Here is a 19690-nt window from a genome sequence, read left to right on the forward strand (position 1 = left end):
CTAAACCGCTAATAGCGCTAATCCGTTAAGCCGCTAATAGGGTTGCTTCGCAAGACGAAAAAACCGCTAGACGAAGACTCTCGCGGAACGGATTAATTTCGTCTTGCGAGGCACCACTGTAATCAAAATCCTACCCTTTATTAATTCCTAGGGTTTAGCTCCCACCCCCAATTCAAAACAATAGAATGCTTGATAGTTCAAATGTTAGCCACTGTGTCAGGTGCAGAGAATCTGTGGCCCTGCAAATGTTGATGGACTACAAATGCCATCATCCCAGATCAGCTGGGACTGATGGGAGTTGACAGCCTCAACAGAACTGGAGGAAACCAGGTTCTTCATCCCTGTGCCATATATTTGATTATGGAAATTAGTTTCCAGGAAATGCAGTATTTTACATGTACTGCTATGGGAAAGGCCATATTTTGCATCTGTTCCATAAACAAATCACAAGGTGGGGCTTTTAAAAAAATCAACACACGCACATACCAATCCTCAGAGGTCTATATTATTAAAACATACTCTGCCACAGCAAACTCCTACAAGTCCCCAGATGCGTTTCAAACGCATGGGTTAGACTAGAAAGGGATGATGAGAGTGGAGGCTTATATCCACCTAATATCAATCTATAAATGGCTGACATTGAATCTGCTCCCCTGAGGAATAGCCCCACTGATCCTCTGCGACCACTTCCAGTCTGGCTGGCAGACAGCAGTCCTGAACACCCTTCAGAAACTGGGTTTTGCCCCTCAAGCCCTTTTAAGTCTCAGGTTGGGCCAGGCAAAAGCTACAGTCAGGCAAAGAATCATAGACACCAACAGTACTGCTCAAGGTGCCCCATCTATAAAATTAGAGAAATCGATATAGCCGCACCGGCAGCATATCTCTTCTTTCTCGTATCCAAAAATGCCAGAAGGGCTTTTACACTTGCCAGAAGCTCGGCTCTGCCCTTGCTGGTCCTGGAAGGATCCTTTAAAAAAAGTCCCATATGCTCAGAGACTTTGCGCCTGTTCATTGGGGGATATAGGAAGCCCAGAGCACTTGTTCTTTAGATGTCCCTTTTATGAAGAGGCACGAAGTGAGACCATTGATCCCCTGCTGGTGAGGCTCACTGACCTCCCGGAAAAGCAATATTTGACCTTTTCCTGTTAGGCAAAGATCATAAGACGACCCGGATGGTCGCCAGATTCTGTGTACAGATCTGTAGGCGCAGACCATCCCCCAACCCAAACTAGTTTGTTAAGAAAATCCCCAAACTCGGTTCCATGGGTGACTCTGGGTCATCTCTCTGCGGTAGCGTATCTTAAAGTTTTAGGTGTCTATACGCTTATCGCATTTATAAATTTTAAATTTATTGTTGTACATTGTTTTAAATGTTTGTTTTCCTTCTGGAATTGTACCCCCAAGTGTGTTTTATAAGCTGGTCTCCGACCATAATAAATTATCTATCTATCTACTCTGCCACAGCTTTGGTTAAAGAGTACTGTCTCTTCTTAGGGAGTCTGGAAACTTCCAATTGTCAGAGCATCCCAATATTCACCTGTGAAAGACTGGAAGATCAGCCAGTTGCCACTTCTGTCACGATCAGGCAGTTTGGCTGTGCTTTTCCTAAGTTGTTCTTCCAGTTCACTGGAATGAGTGCAGAACAACTTCCCAGTAAGATGCAACACAGATCACTGGCTTCTACCTTGCTACCTCTAATAGTGGCCCAAAATCCCACCTTAGTTCACAGTAGGGCAGGTACTGATCAGCCTTAAAAGCCTAGAAGGTTTTTCACGGCCAGATCTAGAAATTACAATTCTTGCTGATAGCCATCTCTTCAGTTGTCGGGAGCTTTCAAGACAAATCTTTAACGGAAGTGATTCAGGCCTGGTGAAACTTGAGTATCATCAATTGCTGTCAAGTCACTGTGGCCCAGATACTAGTTAAACTTTTGGGACACTGGAGATATAGACAGAAAATGGACGTGTTGCTCCTTGTAGAGGCAGATCTTTAGACTGAACCCACTGTTCCCTTAAGTTGGAGTGTGGCAGCCACCATGAAACATTACATGCAAATCTATGTAGCTAAAATGTACAAATTAAACACAGACTTCCAGGTCAACATTTATTCTCCAAGTAACTCCTGCACAGAACAACATGCTCACATTTTGCTTTTATGAGATGTTGCCAGTGGAATGAAATAGCAATTAAAAGGTGGCCGACGAGGCTTTCAGGACTGGTGCAAACACATTGCGCAACTGATTGATATATCTAGATTTATAATTAACTTTATCCTACATGGCTGCCACTGCGGCTTACAGTGAGGCAAAGCAAAACCAACATCTTGAGAAGTTTAAAAACAAAAATGATTGTTTAAAAAAGCAATTCAGGATCTGCTCTCGATTTCCTGTTTGCAAGAAAATAAACTCTAAGGGGCTCAACAGCCTTGACAGAAAAAGGGAATGTTTTTGGTGAGCTTATCTTGGGAGGAGGTTTCCCCAAAAGTCTTATTTGTAGTCTTTTCTGCCACTGAGGTGGAAGCAGCAAATGTGAGACGGCTCTCACTAAAGACCAAGGGGTAAAGCTTGCTCTTACTCCAGGGTAAGAGTAATATTTCACTAACCCTTCCCCCACATAGATATGAAAGTCCTAAGTTCACCTATTAAAATAGCATTTAAATAACTTTTTGGGACTGCTGTGAGTTTAGCTGTCCTGATTTATTTTCTCCTGCTGTTTTTAGACTATGTTGGATTGTATGCAGTATTAGTTTCTATGATTTTATGATCATTTAAAAAAAATGATCATTTTTAAAAATTTGACTGGAAGCAGCTGAGACAGCTTAGGTTTTTGGGTAGCATATATACGTTCTAAACCAGCCAACCAAGGAGAAAGCTTAGCAAATACTTATTTGGTGTTCTCATTTTCTACATGCAGGTAGTATTTTTTGAATTTTTCTTTTCTTTTGTTGAGGGGAGTTTTAAGCATGGAATCCTCTACGTACCTTCTGAAATGGTACATGCATAACTGCTTCAGGATGAGGTCATGAGCCCAGTTAAGTCCTGTTTCCCACAATCAGGGCATGAGGAAAAGCCAGGAAAGGGTTTGCCACTTGATTCTCTTTAAACTAGCTCTCAGTGACATGAGAAGAATGCTTTTCCATCAACAATTTTTAATTTATTTCCGGCTTACCAAACACCTCACACTGCACTACCAAGAGAAGGCAAAATATATCCTCGCTCCCCAACAAGCATGCACATACATCCATACAAAAAAACATGTCTCAATACCTCTATGGTGATTATCTTTTAACCTGAGTTTCTTAGCCAGTACAAGGCTGGCCAGCAAACACCGATAGCGCTCAGCAACAGACATTTCAACCGCCTTATAAGACTTTCATTTGGCTAGTAAAAAATAGTGTTGTATGATAACCAGTGGCGCTTCTGCCTGGGGGTGGGGGAAGAAAACACTTTTACCCAAAATTTTACACTTATGTACAAAATACTGGACTACATACCCATCCTTAGCATTAAATATGGTAATATTCACCTGCAAATGTGTCCCTAAACAACTGTGTAATGCTACAGATTAAAATTCTTAAGAGTTCTTAACATACACACCATTTCAGCTCCAGGAACTCGCCCCTTTGTTCTGCTGAATTGACAATCCTCACTCTTGTCAACTCATCATCTACTTGCCATATCATTATCCTGGTTGTCCAATTGTTCAAAACATCTCTAAATCCTCTAAATTGGAAGCTGAGTGAAAGGTCTTTCGAGCTAGAATTCTTTCCCCCTTTAATTCAATTGCTCATTGCCACAGAAAGCCGCCTTTTCAGAAACAGCTAATCTTTACAGATTGAACAGCGAGAAGCCCAGGCTTCCTGTTACGTTTCCGATAAACTTCTCAAGAAACATTTCATCGTTTGTGCAGATACTTCTCCAGATGCAAACCACAAAAAGAAGTTGAACGTAACATAGAGGAAGGAGGCTTCTCTTTTCTGTGATGGCTGCAGGAGAGCTCAGTTTAATCCGTCCTAAATTGGAGCAGTGTACAAAAGATTGCATTCCCATTAACAGCATCAGGTTTTTCTACCAGGATTATTCAAAGAGCCTTCTGTGCACTTGCCCATGTCCATAGGAGCGATTATGTCCAAGGGTGGAATTCTAATTCAGGAAGGTAGAGAGGCCTCCACAGGTTGTATGAAGCACCCAATACATCCCATCAAATGGTGGCTTCTCACAGGCCATCGCTCTGCATTAAAAGGTAAAGATAAAGGGCCCCTGGACGGCTAAGTCCAGTCAAAGGCGACTATGGGGTCGCAGCACTTATCTCGCTTTCTGGCTGAGGGAGCCGGCGTTTGCCCACAGACAGCTTTCTGGGTCATGTGGCCAGCATGACTAAACCACTTCTGACGCAACGGGACACTGTGACGGAAACTAGAGCGCAAGGAAACGCTGCTTACCTTCCCACAACAGTGGTACCTGTTTATCTACTCGCACTGGCGTGCTTTCAAACTGCTAGGTTGGCAGAAACTGGGACAGAGCAACGGGAGCTCACCCCGTCGCAGGGATTCGAACCACCAATCTTCCAATCGGCAATCCCAAGAGGCTCAGTGGTTTAGACCACAGCGCCACCAGCGTCCCCCATGTTAGGAACTAGGTAAACACCCTTTAAAGTAACTAAACACTCTAATTGTTTTCAATAACCTCCTCTCCCAAAAAACCCCTTTCAAAATCCCGGACCTAAATCTCACAGAAAAAGTTAATATCAGGAAGCCACTAAGTACAATTTCCAAGTCAGAGGGTGAGGCTTTAGTGCTGCATGTGTCTCCTTACACTTCCTTGTGAGGAGAAGCAGCAGCAGTGTGTTCTGACCCGTTCATATTAGATACCCACAGGATCAAGGCAGATTAGAGGTGATGACACTGTAGATAGCTCTGAGCGAGCAGCTTGCTCCGACAAACACTGAAGTTAAACTGAGGTCTTATATGTCTCTTCCTCGTGACCCCTTTTCCCAAGCTCCACCTCCTTGGCCTGAAGACTTTAGCCCGGAAGAGTGCTTCTTTACTTCTCTGTGGCTTCATTCCTGTGTGCTCCCTGCACAAGTGGGCAGGTGTGTTAGTGCCAGAGGCACATCCTGATAACATCTGGTTCTAGGGATGGCAGATCCTGGCTCAGGTACTGTGGGCTCTGAACTATCAACCTCCTGTTCCTCAAACACTGAACCATCAGCATCAGAAGCCTACTCCACTTGGTAGTACAACAACCCTGAACTCAGCTGGCTCCTCCTCTGATTTGGAGCTTGAACCCAAGACCGTGGCAGAATAAATGATGCATAGATAGGATGCAAACATGTTTAGCATTCATTCAGAAATCAGAGGACTCCACTTTTCCTGTCAGAGTTTGAGTATCTTGTTGAATATTTTTTTAAACGGTTTTGCAAGATACCTGGAGTACTCCCCTTACCGCTAAACTGCTTGTTCATGTGAATGGTACCAGAGTACTGGCTTTGCCTTATATCTTACCAGGCAAATTGTTTCTCTGTGATCTGAGATGTTCAGGGAATGATTCCTTGGTACAGAGACAACTCTAGAATCTCGAAAGCGTGAAAGTCTTCAGGGGAAGGAATCGTATATTCACTGTCTCTCAACCAAGGTGGATGCGTTAAGTGTGTGTGTGTAAACAGTAGAAGCAGGGCTGGGGGGACTGTGAGAGGGAGAAAGTTTGGAATGAGATAAGAGTCTGAAAGGAAGATGTAAAACTACAGTACAGTGGTACCTCAGTTTAAGAACGATTTGGTTTACAAACTCTGTAAAACCGGAAATAGTGTCTTGGTTTGAGAACTTTACCTTGGTCTAAGAACGGAATCCAAACGGTGGATGGGCACCGGTGGTAGGAGGCCTCATTAGGGAAAGCACGCTTCGGTTTAAGAACGGTTTTGGTTTAAGAACGGACTTCCAGAACGAATTAAGTTCGTAAACCAAGGTACCACTGTATCTCTCTCCCTGGAGATCGGATGTGGGAGAAGTGGCTATTACAAGAAGTCCTTAAATCTCCAAGGAAAACCCAAAATGGTTGCTGTAGCCCTGTCCTCCAGTTTGTTGAAAGTTTTCTTCCTCTGAAAAAGGCTTCATTTTCTGTGTAATTCGTAGGACCATGAGGCGGACTGAGGCCGTCATCTTGAGCAGGGTGGAGTTGCCACAGGCGGCCTTCACCTCTGGAGAAGTGAGAAGCAGCTAGGGCAGCAGAATTGGGACTATGAATCTTGCGTGACCAACAGCTTTTCTCCCCGAGTAGTTGAGAGGTTCCACATCATCACAATCGTCATTACAGGCGTCTCTGCCACAAATAGTGGACCTTCCAAACATACTGATACTTTATATGCAGTGCTTTCTAAAAAAATGTTTAGGGGTACTCTCATTTTGACTCAAGAAAACCACCATTTTATAGTTCAAATCAGGAAAATTAAAACAGTAAATGGACAAAAGGGGGTAGCAACGGAACTGATGATTCACCGTGCTAGAGAAGAAACTAAACATCTTGTAAAAATTTGTTTCTTCTCCCTTTAGATTCACAAAATGTTTAGAGGTATGCGTCCCCCTGCGTCCCCTCAGAAAAAAGCACTGTTTATATGTACAGTGGTACCTCGGGTTACATATGCTTCAGGTTACATACGCTTCAAGTTACACACTCTGCTAACCCAGCAATAGTGCTTCAGGTTAAGAACTTTGCTTCAGGATAAGAACAGAAATTGGGCTCCGGCGGCGCGGCAGTAGCAGCAGGCCCCATTAGTTAAAGTGGTGCTTCAGGTTAAGAACAGTTTCAGGTTAAGAACGGACCTCTGGAACAAATTAAGTACTTAACCCGAGGTACCACTGTATTGCATATTTGGAAATACCACAGTTGGCAAAATCATGCCTACTTATAAAAGCTTCTCAAAAATACCATCCAAAATTGGTCACCCAGGTAAAGGAGAAAGTATAACACATAATGCACGATTTACCCAGGTGCTCCCCTCTTTGCTATTTAAACTGTGGGATTACTGGGACGTGGAAGGCTGTGAAAGCAAAACATGTTAAGCCGTGAAAACAGAGTGCCCGGGAACAAGCCATTAAAAAAAACCAACAAAAAAAAAAACCACTACCACCAAGCAACTTGGGCTTTATTAAGATTCTATGCTTCTCCATTTATTTTTGAACTGCAATTTGCTCAGTCCTGTTATCCAACCCGACTCAAATTGTGCCTTTCTTGGCTCACGTTGCTTGCATGTTACTCAGCTGATGCTGTGAAGCAGTTCTTGGGGGACCTTGCCTCATACACACACCAGAGTTTCATCCAGTAAACCTTTTTCATAAACTTAAGGGGCTTGTGGAGCAATGGAAACAAGCCCTAGTTCAGTTCTTTAGCCATGGGCCCAGAGAACTACAAGGATCAAACAGCCTGGAATTGAACATTAAAAGCTTTGGGGGGGGGGGGAATAAAATACCTTTGTCCAATGACAAAGCTGCATATGAACCAACTCCTAAGGGCTGTGGGGCCTTTGCCCCCCCCCCAAAGTTTATGGGGCATTCCCATTCAAATTATGTGTGCGCACTACGTCTTCTAATTGATTATGCAAGGTGGGCCTTACCAACAATATTTTGTTCCAAGTTGGCACCAAGTTGCAAAGTTGTGAGGTGAGCCTCAGTTGGGAATTCATGTTACTGCAGTTTGAACTGCAGAATACAATTATGCTAAAAACAGATCAATACACTTTTTTAAAACAGCAGCAGCAGCAAACTTAGTTGGTCTCTAAGGTGCTACTGGACAATTTTTTTATTTTATTTTTATTTTTTTCCACTGTCAGACCAACACGGCTACCTACCTGAAGGAAATAGACCAGGGGTCAGCAACCTTTTACAGTCATGGGCCGGTCCACTGTCCCTCAGACCTTGTGGGGGGCCGGACCATATTTTGGAAAAAAATATTGAATGAATTCCTGTGCCCCACAAATAACCCAGAGATGCATTTTAAATAAAAGCATACATTCTACTCATGTAAAAACACCAGGCAGGCCCCACAAATAACCCAGAGATGCATTTTAAATAAAAGGACAAATTCTACTCATGTAAAAACATGCTGATTCCCAGACAGTCTGCGGGCTGGATTTAGAAGGCGATTGGGCTGTATCTGGCTCACAGGCCTTAGGTTGCCTACCCCTGAAATAGACTGTGTGCACACAGTTAGAAATACATCTAACTGTATTTCCTCTGGTCTCTTAATAAACAGAATCCTTTGCAGCAACCACACTAACACTGTGCACACAGGCTGTGTGTTGGGGCATGTGGCCCAATTTCTCCCACTTTGCTCTTCCCATTGCAAAAGCAAGCAAATGAACCAGGAAGGAGATAGCTTAGCATTATGTCTGAACTCAGAATAATGGTTTGCTTCTCTCTAACAAGCCAGGATTTGTAAGTCACAGGGTGGATAAAAATAAATGATTTTTTTTATTTTTGAAAATGGATTTTTTAAAAATTTAAATTGGATTTTTAAAATAAAATGCTTTTGGAGGAAAAATCTTTCTAAAGATAATTTTCTACTTAAGTTACATTATAGTCGAAAGGCTATTCACCAGGGAAAAAGGATTTGTTTTAAGTTTTTAATGAGTGCTAAAGCTCAGTCTGGTTTTGTTTAATTTAAAAAATTGTTTATCCACATCAGTTAACAAACATGGATACATATGCTATAATGTTTTTGTTTTAGTTCAGGCTTCCTCAAACTTGGCCCTCCAGATGTTTTTGGCCTACAACTCCCATGATCCTTAGCTAGCAGGACCAGTGGTCAGGGATGATGGGAATTGTAGTCTCAAAACATCTGGAGGGCAGAGTTTGAGGAAGCCTGTTTTAGTTAAATAAATTGTTTAAATTGTTATTAAGAAAATGATTATTTTTCTCCTTCCAATTAAGTGCAGCAGAAAAGTTGCCCAAATATAAATAGTTAACTTATTGAACCTCACAATAATTTCATAATTTACCTGTTTATGTATTTCTAATAGCATAACTAAATTAGTAATTTTGGATATAACTGTAAAAACTACTCTGAAAATTTATTCTACCAAAAATGAAACCTTCATCTGGTTGTAAATAGTAAGATTATACCAGCAAGAACGAGTCTTTCTGCAAAAAAAGATTTTTTAAATCAAGTCTTACTGACTTGGGATTTAAATTGTGATTTAAATCGATTTGATTTAAATCAAATCTACCCTGGTAAGTCAACAACAAAATTTGCATTTAAGGCTTGCTAACGATCCTGTCTTGGAGGAAGACACAAAATAAATGTTAAGATATCCAGTTTTCTGGTCTTGCAAAGCAATGGTATACATCAGGCTATCTGTACCAACAAGCTGTTTGTGCACAGTGTGGTTTATTAAGCCAGAGGCTTATCGTTCTGTGCAAACATCATTTGTAATGGGCATCCTGCCTTTATCAGGCACACACCTACGAAAGTCAGAAAGAAGCTACCTTCCTTTTTTTAAAACACTGAACACATTTCTAATACTTATAATGAAAACTGCTATAGCACTCGATCTACTAGAGGCTCCTAATTAAAAAAATAATAGTAATAATCAGGCACATCTGTTAAATATGTTTAATTTTTTTTAAAATAACTGATGGCAAAATAAAATATTTACATCACATCATACTGTGTAAACACGCAATGTTGCTGTACAAAGAAATATACATGCAAAATAAAGCAAAAATCCAACTAAAATAAGGAATGAAATAATAATTCACAAGCAAAAAAAAGTTATGGTTGGTATGAATACATATCCATCCAGTTTTGATTTTAATTTTTTGTTTAAAAAGTTTCTGTACAACTTTACAAAAAAGAGAAATAAATAGATTACAATGGAAGTTGCAATTATTAAAATTAAAACCAAAGCCAGATTATGGCTTAAGACGGACTGCTATGTCTATTTTGTAAGGGATGCAGGCTAGGTATGTTTCAACAGGCATAAATCACAAAGAGAAACATGGATGGCTGAACATCCATGCTAGTTCACTTATGCGCAGAAAACCATCAATGACTTAATATTTCACATATTGCCTATGTCTTGGAACTCATTTAAAAAAGCAGACAGTTATTTTCTGTCAGGTTCCGGTCCAATTTATGACAGTATTTTCTTCAAAGAGGAAAAACACACACACCATTCACTCAGTTATTGTACAGAAAGCAATAGACAAATCTGAAAATTCTAAAAAGCAGAGATCGATTACGGGGTGAAATAACACTTTGGCATCTCGAACAAACAAAACAAACCGTCTTTTGAAAATGTCGCCTTGTTTTCCTTATCCAGTTTGCATTTCAGGAAATGAAAATAATTTTACAATCCTTTTAAAACCAGCAAGACTTCCGAACTAGGTCCTAAGCTAAGGCTCAAGTTAATGACACAGTGATAAAACCCCCCAACCCAGCCCCCCAACTCAGCCCTGGAAATCCCCAACACAAAAGTCATAAAGTTCGCCATACTATGAATGTGCTTTTTCTATATATTTATTACAGTTACAACAGGGGTCCTCATAAATAGTTGCATAAAATGTTAAAGCCACAACATTGCACATGATATGAAATTTAAAAAAAAAACCCAAAACAAAACAAAAATCCCAAAGTGAGTGCATTTACAGTATTTTCTTCCTGCTGTATACTGCTTGACGATAAGAGGTTGGCTTAAGGACACCAAACCCAAGAGTTCTTTTCTGATAGGTCAAGCCAAGGCTGACCGGAACTGAAGACCCACACAGTGGTTCACCACCATTTAGGGGGAAGTTATAGGGAGAGGAGAAGAGGGGGGAAATTAAAGAGACACAGGTTGAAGGCAGGTAACAGTCTATTTACAAGTAAGGCCTACATTTTATCAGAGCAAAATGGTTCATTCTATTTGTATGCAAAAATCTTGAGGTTGGATGCACTTTAAAAGCAGAGTCCGATCTCAGTGCACTGCTATGCAAGATACACACAGGCGAGGCAACTGGAAAGCTCTATGTCCAAGTCCAAAAAAATAAAATAAAATCAGATGGGTCAAAACGGACACCATCTAGACGGGCAGCCATTTTGTTCAGTCGTCTTTTAAGTGTCAGTGTCTGTACCTTGTCTCTCAATACCAGTGCTTTGAACAAAGGCATATTTTTTTCCCTCTGTCTAAAATCTTGAAAACGCTAGTTAAGATCGGTTGCAAAATTTCAATTCTCGTCAGACGTTTTTAAAAAAGGATTTTTTTTTTTTTGCAGAACCCTGAATTAAAATACTGTAGTAAGTGTCAAGTTCTTCATTGCCTTTTGCAGAGTACAATGTTGCAGTCCTCCACCCCAACATAGTTTTGCAGTGCTAGTCCCAAGTACAACCGTGCTTAAGATTTACTTGGAATGCATTTCCACACGATGAATACGCTAGCAGCTGATTGGCTTCTGTTTTTTTTTTTCTTTTTCCTTCACCCCAAATTCAAGTCAACAGCTGATTGGCAGGAGAGCTTCACCCGCAGTTTAGCTGACAGGTGAAAGAGAATGAGAGAACACATCAAAGATAGGTCAAACTTTTGGCAAGAGCCTGCTCTGTAAGAAGTTTTTAATGCTACGAATGGGTCGAACATCGTTCTGGTGTTTTCGCCGCTCAATGAATGAAGTCAGTCTGGCTATGTCAATGCTGTCAGCAATTTTGGCACTGCCTGGCTGCAGCCACTGCTCCTGCAGAGCCAGTGCAGCCGAAGGGCGCTTGGCTGGGTCATCCTGCAATAGGAAACAGACAAAATCTTTGGCCTTCTGGCTTACTCCTTTGAAGTAGTCGTCTGGGAAGCTAAAGTCTAGGCGGCAAATGTTCAGGCAGGTTTCCTCTACGCTTTCGTCCAGGAAAGGAGACACGCCGCTAAGGAGAACGTATGTGAGCACTCCGAGGCTCCACACATCTGAGGTCAGGGAGACAGGATTTCCAAGGATAATTTCGGGAGCTGCAAACTCTGGGTTCCCAAGTAGCTGGTGGATGTGGTACGTGGTGTTGAGCTGGACTGCATCTCCAAAGTCAGCCAGTCGGATCGTTGCTTTGGCCAAGCTCTTGTCCACCAGAATGTTTTCAGGCTGGAAGAGACGAAGAAGGGGAAGTTGTCACTTGTTACGCCAAGCAAAGCGCCACATGTTAAGCAGCCTCACCTGTAACAACCTAACTTGTACTTTCAAGCCTTAAAAATGTCGGCACGATTTCTAAACGTTCGACAGATTCCGAAATGAAACGCACAGCAAAACGAGATGAACGTATCATCTACACATTTAACGTACGAGAGGAAAACTTAAAATGCTATGTGAGAAATACTTGAATGCATCTCGCAGCATCTTTTTATTTTGCTAAAAGCAGCTGCTGGGAAGAGCGGTTGTGGAGGGTGATCAGAACTGCAAACTAGGCGGTTCTGCATTCCCTCAATGCTACAGAATAATAAAAAATGCTCCTATTGAAGCTGCTGTTAGCCACCTAGGAGAAAACACAAAGGAATAATACAAGAGCCTTTATGTTTCCTCCTCTGTGGCTAACAGCGGTTACTGCTCTCTTTTGCAGGGATGGCGGGGAGATTTGCATTAGGGAATTGGAGAGGGTAAAAGTCAAATTTCCTTCCACTTCGTAGATAGGTTGCCCCTGACGTTAAGAATCCTGCAAACCAAATACTGTGAAGTATAGATGTGAAAGTCACAATAATTTCTCCTACTTTAAGTATCAAGGTACGGCATATAGAAAGAAAGCCAAATTCACTTTAAACAAAAAACCAACACTCAGCAGTTTGCTTCTTTCCAAACAAAGCATAAGTAGAGCAGACATGACTGAGCAGCATGCTGCTTGTTCACGCTAAGCATAAACCGTGGCTTACAGGGATGTGTACACAGCTGTCAAGGGCATTTTCCAGCCAATGGAAGGCACACAACAGATAGTTTATGGTCAAAGATAACTTAGTTGCTTCTACAGCTCTGGATAGCTATATGCAGCAATCTAGTGTCCTGGCAACTCTTCCCAGGTCTGCATCCTATGGAGCAGTTGCAGCAACAGGGGACCACTCCGCCTCCACCACTTTAAGTACCTCCCCCTGACAGGCAGTGCACACGCAGCCAGAGACTACGCCTGCGTGGAAGGTTTTGCCTCTGCTCTTCCCGCTTCATCTCTCTCCTGGTTCTGGGAGAGAGTGGGGCAGGAGAGGGTGGGGCAGCACCCAGCCCTCCCCTTGCCTGACCAGCGTCTTCCTCTTTCTTCCATCCTCCGATTCTTGCCCCCTGGCTGGTACGGGTCCCCCCAACTCACTGCTCCCCTCTCCCGAGTCGGACTCCAGCTCGCCTGCCCCTGATGCCCACTCATTAGCGTCCTGCCAGTCCCCGACATCAGGCACAATGTGGGCTTGGGCCACAACTGTACATTGTTCCTTGAGTTGGCTTCCTATTCACACAAGGCTCTCACAGCACTTACAGCCTTTGTGCAGTAGGGAGATGGGACTGGGCTAATAATACGTCCCCTGGATGCACCTTGTTTCTACACACAAGACTGGACCACCAGCTAGTCTGTCAGAAATGTGTGGATGCTCTGAAGTATATCCTGGTATTGACGGTATTCGGGGGGGAGAAAAACCTGTTATCCCGTTCACCTTTAGGTCCAAGTGCACTATTCTGCAATTGTGAAGATACTGTACAGCATCCAGAATCTCCCCCAGATACAGCTTGATCTTTCCTTCCGTGAGGTTTCCCCATTGCACGATGTAGTCCAGAAGGCGGCCCTGGTTAGCACTATGAAAGCATAAGTGTCATGTTAATCATTATCATCAGCTGTCCACATTCGGGGGGGGGGGGGAGCAAATGATTTAACTCTGCTGCATGGTAGAGCTAGTCCTAACTATTATAGAGGGGTGTGTGTATGTAGAAATAAATTAACTTTTTTTTTTTAACCCACACAAATCTCACCATGAAGTGAGAAATCTCCACTATTGCTCTGTGATTAATTGTTCTTAGGATTAACTTGAAGTAGAAATGTAGCCTGATTTACACTCAGGTGTGTATTTATGAAGACGTACTCACAAAATAAGTGTAAGATTCTAATCATGTAAGATTTGCCTATCTTCAACATTTAACATCTAGAAAGCAAGAGCATAACATATTGGCCACGTTTGAATGTAGAGCTAAGCCATTGTTCTTGTTGTTGTTTAGTCGACTCTACACATGGACATCACCAGATGGGCAGCATCGAAATCAGATCAATTATATTCTCTGCAGCCAAAGATGGAGAAGCTCTATACAGTCAGCAAAAACAAGACCTGGAGCTGACTGTGGCTCAGATCATCAGCTTCTTATAGCAAAATTCAAGCTTAAACTGAAGAAAGTAGGAAAAACCACTGGGCTGGTAAGATACAATCTAAATCAAATCTCTTATGAATACACAGTGGAAGTGAGGAACATGTTTAAGGATTTAGATTTGGTGGACAGAGTGCCTGAAGAACTATGGATGGAGGCTCACAACATTATATAGGAGCTAAGCCATAGTTTAATTCATGGTTTGTCTGAACACCCAAACACATTCTGCACAAATAACCATCATTTGTTCTGCGGCAACAAACCATAACTTGAAACCGTGGTTTGCTGTTAGCTTATCAGTTTCAGCTTGCTTTAAATGTGGTTTGTCATCATGTCTGAACCAAGGATTCAGGCGTAATCCTGGTTTGTTTGACATCCTGACTGAGTGGCTTTCCAAGCAACCAGATGTGTGAGGCAAAAGAGGCTAGAGGGATGTTTGTTTGCTTGATGTATACCCCGCATCTTCCTCCAAAGGAGCCCAGGGCTGCAAACGTATACATACTAATGCTATTAAAACATATTTTAAAATGGTTTAAAATCCCCTTCCAAAAAAACTAATGAAAAGCAATCACCCACTCTGCAACTATTAATTTCAGGGTTGCCTGGGACAGAACTTTTAGCTATCAAATACCCTGGTAAACAGTAATGTTTACATTTACCTAAACAGGAATGTATTTTTCCCCCTCAAAGTTAATAGCGAGGAATAACTCGCAACATGCACACATTCAGTTTTATGTGCTTAACAACAACAACACACACAAAACATTTAAAAGGGGGCTAGCTTCTTGGAAAAGAGACTTTCGCAATCCCACCCACCATTCAACTCAATGTGTTTTGACTATAAGCAATTTTGGCATTGGGCACTATCCCTTGAACGCAACCCCTGCGTAAGTTGAGAGTCGTATGTATCACCAACTTCACGTAGGAGCAAAATATCTGCAGGTTGCAGTAACAGGACTATTGCCTGGTGGGAGGCAGGGAAATGGTAAACCTGTATTATTATACTTTGTATGTGGGGTTTTTATGTCAGTATCATTTGGGCAGGTTCTCTTTCTGTTTATTATATTTCCTTGGTAGTGAAAGAGGTTGGCTGGGGGGCCCAAGGAATGGTTGGTTGTGTTTAGTTGGCTGCAGTGAGATTTGTTTGCGTGTGGTTGGGGAGGGGGTCAGGTTAACCAGATTGTTTTGTATGCTGTTGGTGGGTTTTTGTTGTTGTCTTGCTGGGCTGTGTATGTGATAAAGGAGAGCCACACTGGGGTGAAGGAATCCTCTTCTATTTGTCCCCATGACAGTTGCAGTCTATTGGTTAGCTTTTCTAGTAAGGCTGTTTCCCATACAATTTGGTACCATTGATCCATGTTCGTTCCTGACTGGTCTCTCCAGTGTCTGGCTGCTGAGAGTAGGTGGATTATACGGTCTTTATCATGTGAGCGTTCATGATGCTCTTGGAAAATGTTTAGTGGGGCAAGTTCTGGGTTGAGTTCTAATACCTGTTTAGTTATTTTGCATATCTCTTTTAGGACTGCTGTCCAGAATGGTTGGATTTTGGGGCATTCCCACCACATGTGCAGGTATGTTCCTGTAGAGGTGCTGCCTCTCGAACATTTTGGTGTTATTCCTGGGCGTATCAATGCCAGTTTCTGTAGTGTTTCTGTAGTGTTAGGTACCATCTGTAGTGAGTTTCAGTGTGAGTTCCTTTCTTTTGGCTGAGATGGAGGTTTAGACCACTTTCTAGTCCATTGGGTGGGGTTAATTTCATAGCCTAGGTCATGCTCCCATTGTTCTTTGTGTCAAAGAACTGTCAGGAGAAGATTTTCAAAGGTGGTCAAGGGCCTAGTGGCACCTGATTTTACTGTTGGATTGTTTAAGAAGGTGTGTAGTTGGTGCTGTGTTAGCCAGGGTATTTGGGTGTCTCCAAGTATGTCTTGTTTTTCTTGTGTCAGTATGGGTTTGTTGTTTTTGTGAAAGTCTTTAAGACGGTGTAGGCCTTTGGCTTGCCATGTTTTTATCTGGAGGTTTTGTGCTGTGTATTGGAATAATGGGTGATGAGCTAGGGGGGTTAGCGGGGCTGGTGCTGGGAACAGTTTGCCTATTTTTTCCTTCTATGTTTAGCATTATAGGGATTTTCTTTAGATGTTATATTGTTTTGGTTGATTTATTGTAGTTTTAGTGCATTTTTCTTTTGCATTAATATTCTTTTGACCACTTTGGGAAGAGTCTGGGCCAAAAAGTGGCATATAAAATAATCCACAACATAACATTAGGTAACATAAAAGGGCACACACATCTCTAACACCAAGATGTAACTGGTGGAACTCTCAAAGGTGTCCAGGAGGCCGACAAGCTGAGGGTGTTGGAGATTCTGCATAACTCCGAGTTCATGGGTGACCTGATCTCGTTTCATCAGTTTCTTATTTATGAACTTAGCGGCTACTTCTCGCTTGGTTCCCTTCTGATCGCATCTCTTAATGACAGAAAACCTGCCCCTGCAAAACAAATGGTGAAAGGAAAGTCAGCTCCACAAGGCAAGGAATGCAAGAAAGAGAGATGTATTTATTTTCGCACCCCACACTTGCAAAACATACATATTCAAAGCTGGTCTTGAACTATTAGAAAAACTTTCTCCCTTTGAAATGCAACTAGATGTCCAATTTCTGAGGCACTTACAATACGAAATAATTTTTAATAATAATAATAATTTATATGAAGTATACTAAATCAGCCTAGGCGTGTTTGTCATGTTCTGGACAGTCAGGTGTGCTGGTTAAAAATATGATGCTCTTATGATAAGTGTATGTATCAGTATTTTCATGTGAGCCAGCTATAACAGGGAAATACAAGAACAAAATTAAAACTCAGAGTTTAGAGCTACATTCATGAGTAGAAAGCTGCTCTTATGAAGACTTGGGCTCATATGTTCCTCCCTACCTCTGGGCCAGGAGGGGTTCATCAGAATTAAGTTTCATTTCTCACAATTCCTGGCTCATTGTGTGAACCAGAGATGGTGGTTTAAAGCAAACTCTGTTTAGTTAAACAAGCCAACTGCAATACCCCATGGTTTGGCTTGTTTTGAAAGTGATGAGTTCACTTTAAACCATAATCACATGCAACAAGAAGTCGATCATAAAAAGTGAAACTAATTCTCCTGCCTATGAATGAGCAGAGAAGAGGAGCACAGGCTTGATGTTTCTTGCAGGTTCCTTTCTGCTTGTGCATATTAGCACTAAATTATGTTGTGTGTATGCAGCCTCTCTGAAAGCACATTGATCTGTCCAAAGATTTCCCAAAGTTCAGCTTATTTTGCCCGATTCATATGTAACCAAAATGGTGTGGAGGCGATTTTACAATTGCCTGATCTCATTCTGGTTTGGTAGCTTTTGCACATTAATGTTAGCTGAATGACATGATTTTTCCTTAGTGGAAGTTGCTCCAATGCGTGACTCAGGTTATAATTAATATACGTTAAGTAATAACATTGTTTTAGGCTACTTTTCATACCCCAGCACCAAAAGCTTAGAGTTTACTCTTGCCATGCGAACTCTTTTCTAAGAAAGCACTTGATTTCTGCATTATCAGGGTCCTTGAATGTATGCTAGAACAGCTGAATGCCCATCTCAACACAGAAGTCATTTCTTTCCAAAAATATTTATGATTATATAAGTAGGCTGAATCATACCTGCCAAGCTCAGCCACTTCACTGTACAGGGAATCAAAGTTATCTTTCCAGGTTACTATGATCCCATCACTTCCAGGACCTGAAAAGTGGAAAAAATAATCTAACATTGAGCATTTAACATGTGAAAAGCATTGCCTCCTTGCCACAGAGATAGACCCACCTAAAACTCGTAGACTGGCTGAAGATGAAACTGAACCCATATCGTTTGCAGCTACACAGGTATAAATACCATCATCTTCTGTGGTCACACCAATGATTTTCAGAGATGCTTCTCCCAAATCACTGCAAAATATTATAAATTTGTAAACATGTGAGATTTATAAACACTCAACTGGTATTTATGGTCACAATCATCTAGTACCTTCAAAATATTCTTTATGCTTTCTTGCCAACTATCTCACAAATCCCCCTTTTTGACACAGTATAAAGCATGCAAATGAAGAAGCCACAGGTACCTGTATGAGATGCTGTAATGACTGTCACTGCTCAGTGTGTTATGTTCAGGACCTTTCCAAGTTACTGAAGCTTTGGGACGACCACAGACTTTGCATTTCAGAATGACAGTCTCTCCTATCTCACATGTTGTCTCACTTAATGGTATTATGAATTCTGGGGGAACTGGGAAGAGAAGGAAACAATTGCCATTAAAGAATTAATTCATACATAGAATAGAATCATAGAATCATAGAGTTGGAAGAGACCACAAGGGCCATTGAGTCCAACCCCCTGCCAAGCAGGAAACACCATCAGAGCACTCCTGACATATGGTTGTCAAGCCTCTGCTTAAAGACCTCCAAAGAAAGAGACTCCACCACACTCCTTGGCAGCAAATTCCACTGTCGAACAGCTCTTACTGTCAGGAAGTTCTTCCTAATGTTTAGGTGGAATCTTCTTTCTTGTAGTTTGGATCCATCTTCTCTGTCACCTAAATACATGCAGTTTGCATGTTACCTCTGTGATGCGGTTAGTGCCAGTACAGTTTAAGTCTGGTAAAAATATAGGGCAGCATATGCCTTAAGGCCCATTAGGATGTGTGTGACCTATATAGAGACCAGGAACGAACCCTTAGATCTTATGTTATTTGTTTCTATTTCTCTTTCTTGTTCTGGTTCTATAGGCTGCCTCTTAACAGTTTTCTCTGTCTGGCTCTGACATGGAAATTAACTGAAAGCAAAAGGAGGAGAGGAGGAAGTGATGAAAAAGTTTGTCATGTGGGTTCCTGCCTAGTCAAGGGGGAGGGACACAATTAGTGCACTGTGTCTCACATTCTGCTAGGAAAAAATGTTATTTCTCAAATGCAGCCACTCCTTTTTTCCTGTGACAACGCAATGTTTCTCACGACTTAACCAAGGTATTGGAGAAACTGTATCTCTGCTATTGCCTCTCTGATAAAATACATCTCTACATTTAAACTGAAAAGACTTTAGTCAGATCAGGTGGCTCACCCATCACTGACTAGTTCAGCACCAAGGCCCATTTCTGGTGCCCACTGGTTTGGCCATTATGGTATTTAGAAAATGTCTGAAGAGGGATTGCATCTACGACTCCCCAGACGTTTTGCAGCCTCACAGATAGTTCCCTCTGCTGGCTTAGCAGGCTCACCAGCGCATTTTAAATGCATTTTAGACTTCCTCTGCCTTTGTAATGAAAAAAATGTATTTTCATACTATTGGCAACAGTGAACTTAAA

General features: G+C 41.8%; 3 protein-coding genes across 10 annotated transcripts in view; 1 reads left to right on the plus strand and 2 right to left on the minus strand.

Annotated features, from left to right (window-relative positions):
- The window catches only part of OTULINL (OTU deubiquitinase with linear linkage specificity like), a 32652-nt gene extending 28778 nt beyond the window's left edge, over nt 1-3874 (minus strand). Inside the window, exon 1 of the mRNA XM_081015003.1 lies at nt 3596-3874. The gene's annotated coding sequence lies outside the window, so the exon portion shown is untranslated. The remainder of the gene's footprint in view (nt 1-3595) is intronic.
- The window catches only part of LOC308482066 (uncharacterized protein), a 75505-nt gene that overhangs the window by 22360 nt on the left and 33455 nt on the right, over nt 1-19690 (plus strand). For 2 of the 3 annotated variants that reach the window (XM_081015082.1, XM_081015083.1), the window contains exon 3: nt 14182-14374. The exons of the other annotated variant lie outside the window; for it this stretch is intronic. In XM_081015082.1, coding sequence (XP_080871208.1) covers nt 14182-14327 — 146 coding nt within the window. In that variant the 3' untranslated portion in view covers nt 14328-14374. The remainder of the gene's footprint in view (nt 1-14181; nt 14375-19690) is intronic. 3 annotated transcript variants of the gene reach the window in all.
- Nucleotides 10495-19690, minus strand: part of TRIO (trio Rho guanine nucleotide exchange factor) — a 263757-nt gene continuing 254561 nt past the window's right edge. For all 6 annotated transcript variants that reach the window (XM_081014562.1, XM_081014564.1, XM_081014565.1 and 3 more), the window contains exons 52-57: nt 18457-18619; nt 18162-18283; nt 18002-18080; nt 16611-16811; nt 13626-13764; nt 10495-12084 (exon numbers count right to left, since the gene is read on the minus strand). In XM_081014562.1, coding sequence (XP_080870688.1) covers nt 11542-12084; nt 13626-13764; nt 16611-16811; nt 18002-18080; nt 18162-18283; nt 18457-18619 — 1247 coding nt within the window. In that variant the 3' untranslated portion in view covers nt 10495-11541. The remainder of the gene's footprint in view (nt 12085-13625; nt 13765-16610; nt 16812-18001; nt 18081-18161; nt 18284-18456; nt 18620-19690) is intronic.

The sequence above is a fragment of the Podarcis pityusensis genome (assembly GCF_964106645.2).
Source record: "Podarcis pityusensis genome assembly, chromosome: 7".
Classification (NCBI taxonomy): Eukaryota; Metazoa; Chordata; class Lepidosauria; order Squamata; family Lacertidae; genus Podarcis; species Podarcis pityusensis.